The 17,764-nt window shown below is 34.1% G+C and overlaps 1 protein-coding gene across 3 annotated transcripts in view; it reads right to left on the bottom strand.

Moving 5' to 3' along the window:
* Positions 1 to 2,459: 2,459 nt before the first annotated feature.
* Positions 2,460 to 17,764, bottom strand: part of LOC126975297 (glutamate receptor ionotropic, kainate 2-like) — a 28,765-nt gene continuing 13,460 nt past the window's right edge. For all 3 annotated transcript variants that reach the window (XM_050823111.1, XM_050823112.1, XM_050823110.1), the window contains exons 10-17: positions 15,915 to 16,076; positions 14,711 to 14,910; positions 13,312 to 13,513; positions 10,733 to 10,824; positions 8,524 to 8,660; positions 6,353 to 6,468; positions 3,981 to 4,133; positions 2,460 to 2,915 (exon numbers count right to left, since the gene is read on the bottom strand). In XM_050823111.1, coding sequence (XP_050679068.1) covers positions 2,634 to 2,915; positions 3,981 to 4,133; positions 6,353 to 6,468; positions 8,524 to 8,660; positions 10,733 to 10,824; positions 13,312 to 13,513; positions 14,711 to 14,910; positions 15,915 to 16,076 — 1,344 coding nt within the window. In that variant the 3' untranslated portion in view covers positions 2,460 to 2,633. The remainder of the gene's footprint in view (positions 2,916 to 3,980; positions 4,134 to 6,352; positions 6,469 to 8,523; positions 8,661 to 10,732; positions 10,825 to 13,311; positions 13,514 to 14,710; positions 14,911 to 15,914; positions 16,077 to 17,764) is intronic.

Genomic DNA, 17,764 nt, shown 5'->3' on the forward strand with positions numbered 1-17,764 from the left:
TCAATATCGCACCAACAGATTTCGATGATTACATGATGAACGATAATCGTAACTAGAATAAGATTAATTTATTAGATTGTATAAAAGAAAATAATTATTTTATACTTTTTAGTTGATTGTTTTTTTTTTGTAAAAAAATTTGAATAAAATTTTTATATATGAATAGATTACTATTAATTCATCAGTTTATTAACACTCTTTCAAAATTTCAGCTGTGTAACTGGTAGGTTTATGAGTTACAGCCCGCTAATAGACAGACAGACGTACGGAGTCATTGGTTACGTTCTTTTCATGTTATATTGGTCGGTGAAGGAACGATACTAATTTTTATCTCAGCAAGCTTATTACATGATACACTGTAGTGGGCATATACCCTTAAGTTTATATTGTGTGCTGCTATTTTGAACGAGATCCAAGTTAACGGGGTCTTTTCAGGTTAGCTGGAAGCTAAAATATTTGAACTCCTTTCATGATAAAATCTAATTGAACAGCTATTTTTTATGAAGGTGTGAAATGAGTTTTAGAAAACTGGCTACATATAGAAGCTATTCAAGTATGATATTGCATGAGACTCTAAAAAGACAAACTTTTATGCAAAGCTAAAAAGATTGTTCTAGTGTTAGAAGAAGGCATGAGCACGGACAACTAGATCTTACTATTGGAACCAGGAGTCACTTACGAACCTTCACCGGTTTCCTCTCTGGACACTACAAACTTCAAGGTATGCTGGCAAAAATAGACCTTAGTGAATCCGGAGTATGTAGATGTTGCCAAGAGCCCTACGATCCTTCTGGAGTGTGAGGCCATTGACACAATGAGGGCGTGGTGCCTCAAAGCCCTCAATATCCAGCTAGAGGACCTATCCTACTTGTGTCCACTGAGGATACTGCGCCTCTTAAAGGTCAAAGGTCTGGAGGATGTGATTTAGATACAAATAATTACTCCGATTATGCAAGGGAATAACTTAATTAATAATTTAAGATTACACCTACAGGATGCGATCAATTGTGAATTGTAAGCAATGTTAATGTCTTAAAGAAACAATTTGATTTCACTTAAAATTAATTTATACCCCTTCCTATTTTCATTTCCAAATTACGAAGTTTCACTTCTTCCGCGCGGAGGGACTCCACGGACTATAGTTTTTTATGTAAGACTATTTCTGAATATACAAATTAAATTTGTAACCAAAATTTATGAACAATGCGGGACTCGAACCAGCGACCTTGGTTGGAATAGTTTGTAGTTGAACAACTCCCAGAAATGAGGGATATCAATTTTAAAATAACAATTTCGTAACCTGAAATCTTTCTGCTATGATTATTTTTGCAGTCTAGCCCATCTGCACATTGGATGTGGTTGGATAACACTTTTACTTAAATCTAGTATACTGGTAGGCTACTATATAATATACATGCATATTTCATTCAAGTCGGAATTGTTATATACTAATCAAAAGTCCTCTCTAAATCGCTTACTTAAATTTACATTATTAGACTTTGCCCTCTAAATTATTGGCAAAACAGCTCTTCTTAAGGCTTTTTGAATATGTGTACCGTTATTCTATTATATCTTAGTCACATAAAAAAAGAAAATTCTAAACCAGTTTTATCCGGTTTCTTAGTTATAAACTTAGTTCATTAGTACAATCTTGACAGAGGATTCTTTGAGAGACACCCCATTTCTTGTTTCTCAAGGCATTCTGATTAACTTTTGGCTAAAGGGTCATTGTTATGTAAAGGGTGCGATCGAATTAGGTTGTCTTATTAAGACAGCGTCGCAACTCTCTGAAATTTTATAACCTTGATAGGAAAATTATTTACCTTTCCACGTCTGCAAGAATTTTGAAATTTGCAAATATTCAGTAATTTACAAACAGGCAGACATAAATCTTCAAATGTACCTTGACGTTATGACGTTCTATACATATAGGCAAATCACGACGTGTAAAAACAAAACCCGAAATATGGAAAATGCCATAAATTACACCATTATTAGCTTCGACTGCAGTATTTACTGCAATTGCTTAAAATATTCTTGGTCATTAAGCAGCAATGTATGACATTAATTTAGTTCAGATTTGATTTGGACAGTGATAGTTGACACACGACAAAGAATTGCTTAGATTGTCTTAAAACACACTTTTGCCGTCGCGTTATCAGACTGCGAATGATTTTTGTTCTTATATTTGTACAAAATGTCATTGAATGTACCAAGAGTGTAGGTGTCCTTATAGTTAGCTGTTAGAATAACCATTGAGCCCGGTCAATCCTCGCCCGCCAATATCAATGTGTTTTTGTTCAACTCATAATATTTATGTTCATTCACCGCTGGCAGCAACGGTCTTTTAATCCTGGCATTATAAAAGAGAATGTGAGAAAGCAAAAATGATAATAATAAGACCAAATATCTTTTAAATATTATTATTTATAATTAAATAAGTATTTGAAAGTCACCCTTAAGTTTTTTTGTTAATTTTTAAATTCAAAAGACTATTTAAAGATAACTCTTAGATAATCTAAAGATTTAAAGTTTTCTGCCACGCAGCTAGATTTTAAATTTTCTATGTCTTTCAAACATTTTATTTGTCGAAGAAGTTTGGGAGTACTTGTTCTAGTAACATGCACTAATCCCTAAGTAAATTTTCTCATTTTTGCCATTTGGACAGCATTACTCTGCCGTCTACTATGGGACGTGTGTCGAGAATGACTTGATCGTTCCGAATGTGGTGTCGGTGCAGGGTCGAGTCTGTCGTCTTCATCCCCAGGGAGCTCTTCATCTATTTCTCTTTCTTTCTCCTTAGATTCTTTAGAACCTTTAGAGCCTGAAGATTCTCTGTGGCGCACTGGTTTTACATCACCACTAAAGCTCAATATAAATAGTAGTTCTGCTTTTAGTTCTTCAAGAAACGGTACCTGTAGATAAAATGTACTTATTATTAACATTTTATAGGAAGAAAAAAAAGTTGATGATTTTAAAAATGGGGTGTCATTAAGGCTGCATTTAAATGCAAGAGGTAAACTTCAAAGTATACGAGACCGACGACTATGTTTGTAACTTTTTTTAAACTTTGGCCCAATATCAGCATAAACTAGGATAAAATAATACTTTCGTACATCGGCTCTGAAATTAAGCTTAATATTTTAATAATTTTACTGCATAATAATTAAAAATCATAATTTATTATTATGGCTAAAGAACCGAACAAACATTTCTGTAATACACCATTTATGAGGTGTTGTTAAAAATACCTTTATTCAGGTTCTTAAGGTACATTCATGAATGTACAGCCAACCTGTGGCGGTTACTTGATGGTAAATGACCACCTCAAGCCCAACTCACTAAAGGAATCACACGAGTTTGCGGCCTTTTAAGTGGTTGTACACACGTTTCCTACCATCTAAGAAATACCGCGCAAGGCAGATGAAGTCAACCTTTTGGTAAAACATAGTAGAAATTTAAAAAAAAATTGAGGCATGTGGTGTTGAGATGAAATTGGGAGGCAGGCAACAATCAGGTCATACATCTCTTCGAAACAGTCACCGTGATAAATGCTGTGCCTTGCCCTTCCCTTCCAGATCAATACGATATGGAGTTCTATAAAAATTAACAGTAAAACTTCCTCATCAACTGGCTCACATTCCTCTTACAAGAGAACATGGTTTTTAAATATCAAAGTGGACAAATTCAAGACAAGCAGCACACTCGGAGGAGAGTTACAAATAACTGCACGTTGACATATTATTGTGAATTATTATAGATAAGATGCGTTGCCAGTCTTAGATTTAAGAATTCTCAAAGGTCACCAAGTCATTTTAGTTAGGGAACAGGGCAGTTGTCATTTGATTACTAAAAGTGGCTGCGTGAACAAAGAGGTTTTAAGGTGACACACATTCCGTTGTCCTCATTCGAAGTCTATCTAAAATCTATGAGAATAAAAGTAAATTCACACAATTTTTTTGTAAATAGATACAAATTACCTTTTCCTTTCTTGAGATCATCCAAACATCAAATATCATTTCGATGAACGCACAAATAACTGCGAGACCAGAACCAGCAACCAGCACTATAAATACTCCACCCACGTTGGCCAGAACGAGGGGCTGAGCATCTCCGCTGCTTGCGTCGTCATCCTAGGTAATTGTATCATCGACCTTTATTTATAAATATTAGATATTTTCAAGAGTAAACATAGTATCGGCTTTACAATGGATATATAATATGCAAGTCATCCATTTATTTATAAAAATAGCACAGATATTCGGTATTTATTTAGGCTCTAAGAGGCTAGGAAAAACATAAATCTAGTTCGAATTTAATTGTCATTTGTTTTATCAGTGAAGATGTATATTTTAGAAAACTTTGAAAATTAACGTTATACTTAAGGGTTATGGTGAGGATATAGGTTCAGTTCGGGTGTAATCGGTGTGTGGTGCAAGTGCAGGCGAGAGCGGGCGCCGGCCGAGCAGGCAGTTTGGAAAGAACTATCGAGCGAGGCGGTTGTGTCGCACATGCATGCTATAAACACCACATTCTTATTACATTATCATAAGGCTTTGTGAAGTCTACTTTTCATTAAGATTGTAATATTTGTTGCCAATATTAATACCGTGTGTTTGTAAGGCTGTGTTTTACTTGATGTCATGATCAACGCCCACAACAATAAAAAACCATGAAGATCAAGATCATGTGACCGGCCTTGCACCGTGATGTATATTGTAAGGAAATTATATAAAGATGTATATAAATCTACTGTTTCTTTGTTGTTGAAAAAAAGCTTTTCGTACATATTATGTCAGGCTGCAAACAGGTGACGTCGACATGCGACACTCGTGACGGGAAGTGGTGATAAAACTGCCCATGGACACCAGGAGTCAAGAGATGCGTTGCCAGCCTTTATTCTCTAAGCTTGAAGATCCCTAAGTCGTTTCGGTTCAGGAAAAGTGCAGCTGGTAATCTTATCTTAATATGTATAAATCCAGTGTCCTGATGTTTGTTTCCAGTGAACTCCTTAATTAATGAACAGATTTTAATGGGGATAACTTCATGGAGCTCAATTTAGTCCAACTTGAGAGATAGGATAGTTTTTATTTCGATTTGGGACCCATAATTATTTTTAATTCCAATATTTGTATAGAAAATAATATGTTCATTTAACTTTTTATTTTCTATGAGAAAATTTATTGACGCACGCTTTTTTGACAGTGCTGCTGTGAAACAATTTCATTATAACAAGAGGGAGCATATTTTACGAAATAATTCTTAATGTTATGAAATATTATTGACAAATTCATTAGAAAGTAACAGAATTTTATTTATTATGTACAGAACAACGTCTGTCGGGTCAGATAGCTAATCCATAAAGTGGTTCTGAGAGGCAAGAAGTTGTTTTAAAACCGCACTGAGGAGGAACACAGTTACCGTGTGTGTCACCGTACATAACAGTGAAGCACCAAAACAAGCCGGTAAACGTGTAAATACGTAGCCCCACGCATACACTTACATTAATACAAGCCGATTGGCCGCCATTATTAGATTTGCCATCGTCTGTGACAGATCAGTTTGCGTCGCAATAAATTATTTTAAAAATGATGTCGTGCTATTTGAAAAAGTGTAAAAACAAGAATATAAAAGTATTTATGGATACATGATTTTTTAAGGGAGAAAAAATTGTGTAACTGGTATACCCAGTAACCACACAAACACTAGCATAAAGGTGCTTCACTTGCTAATCACGGCGCGGAGTCCTTCTTTTTTTACTAGTCCGTGCTTGTAGATAGGTTATTATTTATCTGAATAAATCTAATGGCTAAGCTATGGCTAGACTTTTTTTTTCCGATACATTCATTCGCAGTTCTCTTATGCTTTAAAGTAATAATTTTGGAAAAGGTGAACAAAATCGGATCTGTTTTTATTGAAGAAAAACTTCTTTAGGCTTCTTTCTAAAAGGTAACTTACGACAATAATACGGAAGTCTGTTACGGCAAGATGGCGTCATGTTTCTGTACCATCCGGTTTGTGGTTTCTTTGTCCATTATTATTACCGGGTTCGAATCCCGGTAGGTGCAAACATTTATAATATGATGAATATGCATGTTTGTTTCGAAGTCATGGATGTTTATATGTATTTATGTATGCTTAAGTAAGTATATGTATTAAATATATCGTTGTATTGCAACCCATAAAACAGGCTATATGCCTAATTTGGGGCAAGATAATTTGTGTAAAAGTGTGTCAGTATTATTATTATATTATTATTAGGACAGGCAAAGGGTTCGAGCCCATACAGCCGTATTTAGACGTAATGAACATGTTCCCCATAAATATAATTATAGATAAAATAACAAAATACCGCACAAGCGCCACCTCCTCGTTTCTCCTTCCACCATTTATCCTTCATCCTGGTTATTTTGCCTTGCTCTTGCAGCTGCAATATTGACTCACTCATAGGTTGTCTGTACGGTGAATCTAAAAAAAATACAAAAGTGTGTGTGCTATGTACGCACTTATGTACTCACACTAGAGGTTATTCTTCTTTGGCGTATTTATTGAATTAGGCGTTATTTTGCGGAAATCCATTATTATTCAAATGTTGTGAGCCTTCTTGAGAATAAATTCCGCTAAGATTCGTCGTCAATCAATTTATCACGTGTTTCGGCAGAATTTACACTCAAGAAGGCCCACAACATTTGAATAAAACAAAAATTCTTAAAAAAATTCCTCATGTTATTTTATGTTTGTAGAAAAAACAATATTGTATTAAAGAAGGTATTAAAAACAACCAATAAAAATATTATAATGCCGCATAATTTAGTTAAATGACGTGTAATTAAATATCATTAAATTATTTTTATACAAATAGAGAGAACTAATATTTTTTATTTATATTACTTGTATATACATTGAAATTATATTTTTAATATTATTTAATTCTCGTCCATTGGTTGTATTTCAGACATAATATTATGAGTTACAAGAGTATTGGTAGCTGAATTATGATACAAATGGTCTTGTTGACCAGCTAACGCCAAGGTGTCAAATTTGCGTGACGGTGTGTGCGCGCATCGTAAAAATTCACTCTAATAAAATTTCCCTGATGCGCCAAAAGAAGTAATATATTGTAAACTTCAATAATAATTTAAGTTTCTCTTTGAAAGAGTATTTTTTTTAGTTTTAAAAAGTTGTCAAAATGTCATATTATTAAGGGAGCTTAGCCTTAAAAATATTTCTAGATATCCGAAATAGTGCCAAGTTATATATTCAGTGAGGAATAAAATATAAGATTCAGGGCAAAATATAAAGGTAAGGTAGTAAGTATCTTTTAAAAATGACGACGCAGGTACCTCGTTAGCATTAAATTAAAATATTTTTATAATTCAATAATTATTCGACTCGTTACAGAAATTACTGTTAGTATCATTATTTTTGACTCGATTATTCAAACTGTAAAACTTCTAACCTTTAAAATATGTTAAATATGCTATCCGTAATTAAATTTTATTGAGTCCAAATATAAAACTTAATGTTTTGTAGATCAGTATGAGTTACTGTGTACTTATACAAACATGACCCATATTTCTTAAGGTATTAAAACTTTGTGGATTACATCAAAATGGCAAAAATAAAATGAACATTTTGAAGAAACATAAAATTTCGTAAGAAGTTTTATTGTTTGTAGAACGTGCATTGTCATAAACAAAACTATAAAGTGACTGTTGGTCGATTCATTTCATATCATTCCTTGTTGTCAAGTACATATTGGTAACCATTTAGATCTTATATTGAGACAAGAATCATCTGTCTTATTTTTGCTACAACAGAGGGAGATAGTAAACACTTAATATAACTTATACTTGCAAGCCTATTCTTTTTTTAAGATCATAAGGGACGAGACGAGCAGGTCATTCAGCTGATGGTAATTGATACGCCCTTTTATTACAATGCAGTGCAGGATTCTTGAAAAACCCAAAAACTCTGAGTGGCACTACAATTGCGCTTGACACCTTGAGATATTAGATGTTAAGTCTAATTTGCCCAGTAATTTCACTAGCTACGGCGCCCTTCAAACTGAAATACAAGTCCCTTATTTTCATTTAAAAAAACAGATAGCCATTGGGGCAGTAAAGTCCTCTAATGGTGACAACGTGCCGGAAGACGCAGTGTTTGTAGGGCCCTCACATAGATGATCAACGCACCAATGATCTCGTCAAGATTGCCCGAATACGTTGGATGAGGGGAGTGCAAGGCCCGATTATCGTGGAGATCTTTGGCGAGCCCAAAGTTTCTTCCTTTAAGTAGTTCCTTTGTCCAGCAGTGGACATCTTCCAGTTGATTTGATGATTATGATGATGAAATTATTTCCCACTATGTGGAGATAAGGCTTCTGACTGTAATTATTTCGAGTGCTATTGTTCAAATTGACTCAGCTTTCGGTATCATGTGAAGCATTAGGGTGGTTATCAAACTAATATTGACTACCATATCTGCTTTGCATTTTATTTGTGATAGTAATGAATCACTTACTTTTTTTCATAGCTATGCCATATCCTTTGCTATCCAGAAGACCACCAACCTGTGCCACATCACAATTTCTTTCCACCATATATTCAATAGACGTGGATTCCATTAGAAACGCGTACTTTTCTTTATCGCTCTTAACTCTAAAATGTCAGCATCAGCCTTAAGATTTGTCATTATCAAGAAATTTATAATAGACTAGTGGACCCGACAGACGTTGTCCTGTGCACACGTCTTAAATTTGAAAAATTGATCCAGCCGTTAGGAGAAGCCCACTGACATACATACACATAGGCAGGAAATTTATATATGGATAGAATTGAGAATCTAAACCATTCTCAAATTCACTGGAACACACAAAAGAATCATCAAAATCGGTCCAGCGGTTTAGGAGGAGTTCACTGTCAATACACGTACAGAAGAATTATATATAATTAGATATTAGGTTATAGTAACATGGATACGTTCTTCTTTCCGATTCTTAGTTTTTATTAAATTCCTACTTTGCTTAATATTATACCTTACACAATAAAGATTTATATTGTTACATCTATCGTATTAATAAATTGTTTAGTCAAGAAATAAAAAAACTCTTTTTCATTCTATTATGAAGTTATTAAATGTAATTCGTTGCTTTCAAAAAACATACACCTTCCTTAAGGGCCGGCAACGGATCTATAATTCCATTGTTATTAAAAGAGACGGTTGATGGCTGTTATTCCTTACTATAAAGTGAACCCTACTCTAGTTTGTCCTACTCCTTAAAAACAATAGAGTTACTAACGATTAAGTTAAAAAAACAAGAATAATATCTTATTTTAAGGATTTGTCTCGGCTGCGCTCCAACTAGATACCGCAGGAGTAGTCACAAAGTGTGGCAACTAATACTATGCCCAAATGGGCGTACCCGAGCCAGTATCGAACAATGTGTGACGTTGACGTGACACATGTTCTGTTAAACTTTGATAATAATTGAAACTGGAATGCCGCGAGTTGCGTAGTAAGACGTATATAAGTTACAAGATTTTAAAGACACCATTGAGTGTCAAGATGCCACCCATACAAGCAGATTTACAAATAGCCAATACACACTAGAGTATAAAGTTTTTAATAGCCATTTTTCTTAGGTAGTACGGTATCTAGTTGTAGCGCAGCGGAGATTAATCCTCCTTAATCTAAGACTAATAATTTTACTTTTTATAAGTTTTAAATTGATAATTTTTTATTACCGCTGACTTTATGACTTCAAAACGTACGTAAAACTTTATATCGCGTTTTCCCTATAATAATAGACCAAACACACACAAAAACACTACGCTGCCGAATTGTAAATAAGTAAAAACAAAGATTTTTTTTATCATTATGTATTTTTTTTTACATAATATGACTATTATTGAAAATGAAATGAAAAAATAATGAATTTTTTTTGTCAATAATCCATTGATGTATCAATCCTTGCTATGAATGCTTATCGCTACCTCCTTTAAGAGAATCAATGAACCAATCAAGCATTGATTCCCTTGATCAAAGATTGTCGGAGCGAGTGTCGATAATAAAGGATAATATTTCTCAATCGCTAAGTGTACTTAAACGGCATTAATTTTAATTTCTTGTAAAAAAAAAAATGTTTCAATTTCCAAAAATTAATATGTAAAATGGAATTGGGCAGGCCATATATCAAGGGCCAGTAACGAAAGATGGTGCAGTATAGCAACAAACTGGTACCCATTAGACGCCAAAAGAAGAAGAGGTAGACCTGGTAGTAGATGGAGAGACGACCTAGTAAATTACGAAGGAGTGATGTGGTCATGCACAATATACAATAAGGACCAATGGAAAAAGAAGGGGGAGGCCTTTGCCCAGCAGTGGGATGATATATAAAATATTGTAAATAAATTAGTAATAGTTTTAATCTTGTAATAGGCTTTAATAAATAAATAAATATGTAAATAAAATATACAGTGTTAATATATTTTCAAGCTTGCTTTAACCTTGAACCTTGGTTCAGGGAGTATGTTAGTTCAATTGTAAACATAACCATATGAAATTCCTACGTAAACACCAGAATTCAAACCACCATTGGGTTCAAAAATTAACTATAACGATCAATCAAATAAAATTTATTATTAGTAACTTTCAAACAAATTTACTTGGCGCTATTATTGCGCAATTTCTTTGAAGAAAAAAAATACATACTTATCCATACTAATACTACCTTTCTAGGCCAATATCGTTCGTTTGAGTCATTAATTCTGGATGACTTTCCATGTATAAGTACATCTTTTGATAAAGTAGATTGTCCGACTCCTGCAAGTAAAACAACATTTAAATATATTTTATTTTCACAGTGCCGATTTTGTCCATTGTTTATTTGAATGTGAGCATGTTTTCTATGTTAAGTATTTTATTTGAATTTTTATTTTATTTTACAATTTTAGGGAAACTTACAGCTAAAAAAACTCTCAATATTATATAATTAACATGATGAAGGCCAATTATCAGCTTCCACATTCAGGTATCACTACATCTCCACACTCCAATGCTCAAAAAACTCAAGGCAAGAAATTAAGAGACTACATTAAAATCCAAATCACTCAAAGTACCGACCACATAGGGCTCTCTTCATTCTAGCAACACTAGTGCAGAACAAATCCAAATCAACCTCCCGGCATGCCACATTGAAAGAACGACATGCTCGCAATAGGTATGAATTTTGTCTATATATAGTTCTTGCTATAGGGACGCACAATAAATTTGGCCTGCGCAGAAACAGTGATGGTGCGTATAGGCCCACCTTAGATACCAGTTCTGGTAACTCAGTTGCACCATTAAATAAAGACATTAGAAACGCTATGTCCGATATTTTTCTACGCTCAGCTAGAGGCAAAATATGAAATTGAATATATAGTATTATATACATTAATATACTTAGTCTGGCAATAAATACTGTTACAATTAAAAATAAACAAAATATTGCATTTGAATTTTGAATCTGTCATTTTTATAATATGATTGTTCATTGAGTTTTCTAATTTTGGCGCTAATACGAAATTTACAGTGAAAAATTTTGCCATGGAAAGAGTGCGTGCTTCTATTGATAACTGGCCTCATCGTTTAAAGGACTTTATTGCAGCCAATGGAGACCACTTCGAATAAACTTTTTATATTTTAAATTGTTTTATTATATTTATGTATTATTTTTTTATGTTTTATTATATTTACATGTACATGAAAAAAATTACAATGGGAAAGCTACAACAGCTGTTTACTCCAAATGTCATGAGGGGCTGCTGAAAACCAGTGTTGTGTTGGTGTCTTCTGCACTGACCAACAATATACTGAGTCAGCTCCTTTTAGCAGGGAATCACGCGCCACACAGTTATTTAATATTTTGTTTTTGTTTATATTTTAATAATTTTTGTAACACTTAATTTAATTTTTTATTTCTTTAAGATTTTTACTGTAAATTGAAGGTGTGTGTTTTACTGTTAATAAAGTGTTTCTATTCTATTCTATTAAACTAACACACTGTAAAAGCAATAAATGTTAGTTTCAATACAATTTTTTCTTCTTTGTTTTAGTATTTATGGCGACTAGGTAATATAATCATATCAAAAAGAATAATCTTAATAAGAAAGAAAATCCTTCAACTTATTGTTGGAACGAAATATATTGGTTTGAAGTATTGATTAGTAATTACTACCAACTTTAAAATTTTGTAGAAAAATATAATTTTAACCATTTGGTTACCTTTTCATGTGTTTTTAGTAACATAATATGTTTGAATTCGGTATATATATATTTTTTTAACACTTTTAAATTATTGTACAATTTTACTAAAAAATCCGATCGGTGCACATAATTAGCGGTCAAAAATACAGTCAAATTAAGAACCTCCTCACGTTTTTGCAGTCGGTTGCAAAGAGGATGTAAATACTACGTAATAAGAGGCGGGGCTGCCTGAGTAAAATTTGATATTTAGTTTAGTATGAAACGTGCAGTGATAGTTAGTTTGAAATAGTAGTAATAACAGTATGGTGATTGGCCACGAAGTATAATCCGGCTAATTTTGAAAGCAAACAGTTGCATAAAACTTAGTGGATTTCGGCTAACTCCGTTTTTTAGGAGATTATAGCCGGCATCTGTCAATCTATCATTGACTGCACGTTTCATACAGTCGAGTGAATCGTTCTTTTTTTAGAGAGTTTCGCTATGCGTAGGTAAATTTAATTTGATAAACAGAAATTATAGATGTGACAATGAAAGTCAAGGGAAACATTTAAATTAAATAAGATTTGGCATCTGCACCAGATATGAAACACACCACTGTTTTATTTCGATATGCATTTTTTACATTTATGAGGAGAAACATTAAGTTGCATTATAATATTGATTTTACTTCGCTTAACCTTTTGTGTTCAGTTTTTATCGGTCGTTATCTTAGTGATGAGTAAATTGTCATAAAAATAAGAGTCATCTTTGTGCCGTTTGGTGTCGAGACACTTGGCCTGTGGGGCCCAGAGGCGCAGAGAATGTACAAAATACTATCTACGCGCCTCAATAGGGCTACTAGTAACCCAAGCGCTGGCAGCTATTTCGGTCAACGGATCAGCCTTGCTATCCAATGCAGAAATGCTGCCAGTATTTTTGGTACACTTCCCCGTAGTCATTGTTTTATTTTAATTTAAGTATAGTAATGTAAATATAATTATAAGATTTGTTTTGTTTGAATAATTCCTATTATCGTCAATCCAATCAAATAATTTAATGTATATGACGAAAATAAAGTCATACCTTAAAAAATCCAAATGTTGCGCCGCCTTTCTTAGCTCCATATGTAATATCATATGGATTATTCGCCAAGTCACTTACACTCTTGATTGCGTAAAACTTTGACTCCACGGTAAGGAAAGCAGCTAAATTGGCAGTATACGATGAGACCATGATCAATGTGAAGAACCACCACATACTACCAGCCATACGAGTTGATACAGCGCTGAAAATTTGATAATATCTTCATTTTTTTCCATTTTTTTTTAAGATGAATATGATTAACTAGCGTATAGATCCCTGATGTTATGTGATCAGTGCCACGTATAAGGAAGGAGCCTTTTAGAAATATGAGTTTTAATTAAATATTGCCATAACGTATTACATCATATAGTTTGGTTGTACTTGGCAAAAAGTTGAAACCTTAACACCTCTATGTAGGGGAATCGACGCCCTCATTCTCCAGCAACACCAGAAGTATCACTGGCGCGTAGCCAGCCTTTTAGAAAAGTATATGGGCTTATTTTAAAGTACTCATGTCGCATCGTCCTGGAAACGCCGCACAAGGAAGTTTATTCCATAGTTTTGTTATATGTCGAAGAAAGTTCTTTAAAAGCGCACTATAGAGGACCACCAGACATGTAATGGTGGTAATGATATCCTTGTTTGTGATGTTTCATGCGAATGTGGAATTCAGCTGCAGAAATCAGGTCAAATAGTTCTTCAGAATACTTCCCATGATAAAGGCAAGAAAGAAAACACACAAAGAAGTGAAACCTCTACGTAATGCCAATTGATCTAGCAGTTCACAGATCAATAGATCCTCGACAATTCGAGCAACTTCGCGTTGCATACGATGAAATTGTTCAAGCTGATACTCAGGTGTGCCACACATACACCCTAGGTGGTCGAAACTGCGCTATGAAGAGCTCTAGAATGTGGGCCGGCTTGAAGAATTGCCGTGCTTACTACTTATTCTTCTTCTAGATTCTTCGAAGCCAATGTAGATTTGCCTTCCAGTTGACCGCCGAATTGCAACCGCTCGAGTTTTCGAGACCCAGTATTCCGATAGTAGGTGAGGTAGTGAGGGAAATGTTGTCGAATAGCGGTGAAAAATATATAACAAATTGATATTTTAAGTGGTTTTATTAATTTTATTATTGAGTACTCGCTTGTTATTTAAACACGTAATCATATTTATTACTATGATAAATATATTTGAGTTTATCGTACGTTTTTCTTAGTTAAAAAGTTTGTGTTATTTAGAAATATAGCGATGGTAGTAGTTTGAAGGGACACCGCATTAGATCAATCACTGATCAAACATGATAGTTCTAAATGGTCAATAAGATATGCAGAAAAAGATGCTGAGAGACATCTATCGCAATAATTGAAAATGCTTTATAAAGGACAATTTACTTACATTGGGGCAATTTCTGATCCTTGCGTCAGAACACTTCCTAATGTAAACCAGAACGAATTCGCCAAAGTAAACTGATTATCTAATGTTTCAGGTTCTGCAATGCATGGGTACGGGTTTTGCCATTCTTCTGGAGCTAATCTTCCTAATATGAAGAGAAGGACTGATACTCCGACATATGCTCCGGCCAACCAGCCCCATACCTAAAATGGAATTTAACGTTAAACACTTCGTATTACTTATAAATTATATAGTACAGGCTGTCTGTGACGTCATCTGCATGGACGTAATAAGCAAATAACAAAACAAATAATAATAATAATAATTGACGAACACTACAAAACTAGACGCCGATTTAAATGTCGTCTAAAAATGTGCGAGCGGCGTTGTACATACAATCACATTTAACTTATACATATATCATTAAAACATTAATTCAAATTAACGCCTAATTTCGTGGTAGTAATGTTAAAAAGCATTGTATATTGTACTCATTAGAAGCTCGGACGCGAACATAAGTCAAGAACATTTTGTTTTAGCAATTGAAATGTGATTATTTAGCAAAATTATTAAATACTTCAAGTAAGTTACACAATTTTGTTAATTTAAAGGGGCGCTTACTTGAAATACGACACTACATCCTTTTTAACGCTGGATATGCTATATTATTTTGACAGTCTTTCACTGAACACTTTGTAATTGCGTGGCCTTGTAAACAAAGCGCGGTCGAAACACAACTGAACGAAAACTCTGCCTAACAGACGCGTAGGCAGAATTTTTAGAGCGTGATTGTGAGTGTAGTTTTTTATAGCTATAAGCAAAAAATTTCTATGTCTGTATCTAGTGTGACAATATGTAGCCTATATATTGTCCCGACTTGTTGTTAAAATAATTAAATTTTTTCAGTAGTTTTTGGGTGTTGACTTGAAACAAATACACTTTAAAATCCTAAAAAAATGTTCAAACTGCAGCTTTTATTTTGTTACAGTTGTTTTATATGTATAGATCACACATTTTAATATTTTTAAATGTTTAAAACTGATTTTGTTACGCATATTACTTATTAAAATCGATTTGCTTTACTATCAATATGTACTAGTGAATCTGGTATTACAGCAGTTGCTACTCATCTTCACCCTTAAAAAATTTAAAATATTTATTCCAATGCAGCGTACCTATATGGTTAAATATTTGTAACTGCTATTACCTGGTAGGAAAATGGCGATATAAAAGAAAAGAGGTCTGGCGGCTGTTTAGTGGGCTTTTTATATAAAATGGTTATCCCCAAATTCATAAACGGACTTGTGAAATCAACTGCTTTTTGACGAGCGGACGTAATCGTTAAGTCAGTTATCGCAAAATCAGCTCTCTGAAAACAGATTATATATATATATATATATATGATACATTAAGTGGTATATACACTGACCTGTATAAATACCACTGGACAGGCTTTTCCATATTATGTTTGACAGCAAATTTTTTGTGTCTATTTGAACAAATTTTGACATTTAAAACAAATGGCTGCGAAGGATTGTACAATACTCTGAAGTATTTTTGCATTTTGAATTAATTTCGTTCGTTTTCCGTGTTATTTATACTTCAAGATTCAACGTAAAAAAAAAGTACACAATTATTTTTGTAAATAGTTTCCCACCAACTATCGATGTTTGCTGAGGTTGTCATCACTAGTTTTAGTACAGCAGACCCTCGCTTCATGGCCATCAGCTCCAAACGTACTTTGAGAGCCGCCAGTCCAGTGGTATGTAGTAGAGGTCAGTGGGTATATAATATCAAAATAAACGACGAAGGTGCAATAGACAGAACCAAAGACTTAGAATATACCCGACAGCAGCTGTATTGATTTGTCAATGACTTATTTACGTTAGCTAATAATAACAATAAAATCATTTATTTCAGGCATCATCATCAGCCGGATGACTTGCACTACTGGACACAGGCCTCCCCCAAAGATCTCAACGACGATCGGTCCTGCGCTGCCATCATCCATTATCTTGACCTGATTATCGGTCCATCTTGTGCCAATCAATACTGCGTCTTCCGGCACGTGGTCGTCATTCGAGGAATTTACTGCCCCACCGGCCATCGGTCCATCGAACTATGTGCCCGACCGACTGCCACTTCAGTTTCGCAATCATTTGATGTGGTTGATTTTGATTCTCCTACGGATCTCCTCATTTCTAATTCGATCTCGCAGGGAAACTCCGAGCAAAGCCCTCTTCATTGGCCTCTGTGCAACCTTGAGCTTTCTCATCAGGCCCATAGTTAACGATCACGTCTGCGTACCGTAAGTCATCACTGGCAACACACACTGGTTGAAAACCTTCGTCTTTCATTATTTCAGGCATACCACCCTTATAAATGATAAAACAGATAAGTATATACTTACAGACTATTACTTAATAAAAATTAAAACATCACAAATTAAATTATACAATACGATAAAAAATTTTAAGATAGTTTTGGACAATACGAGCAGGACGTTCAGCTGATGGCACTACAAGTGCGCTCGACACCTTGAGACATGAAACGTTAAGTCTCATTTTCCCAGTCATTTCACTAGCTACGGCGCCCTTCAAAACACAATAATGCATACACTTTACTTCCCCACGGCAAAAATTTGTGGGTTCGCGTCACCGACATGCTTATAACTGGTGTTCGTGAAGAATAATTAATTTAAAAAATATATATACCTATTATAGTTAGACACTTTTTAGATGGGTGAAATCTCGTAACTTCGCTTTACCGAAATGCTTATAGCAGTATATCTGTAGCTATACAGGTGACGTATTGTGCAACATTAATGCTGTGTTTTATAAGTGTAAAATTTAATGTATATATACTCTGCATTGTTGAAATAGTGCTTTTGTTTGATTAATATATTATTGAAAATAAGTTTTAAACATTATGAAATTTTAATACTAACCCCCTTATTCATCATTATGAAGCGGACCATTGTCCGCTAACTTTAAACAGCCGCTTAGGAGTGATTTTTCTCATTCTGACTTAGGTCAATAGAAGAAGTCAGAGTGAGAA

This window comes from Leptidea sinapis, chromosome 35, assembly GCF_905404315.1.
Source record: "Leptidea sinapis chromosome 35, ilLepSina1.1, whole genome shotgun sequence".
Classification (NCBI taxonomy): domain Eukaryota; kingdom Metazoa; phylum Arthropoda; class Insecta; order Lepidoptera; family Pieridae; genus Leptidea; species Leptidea sinapis.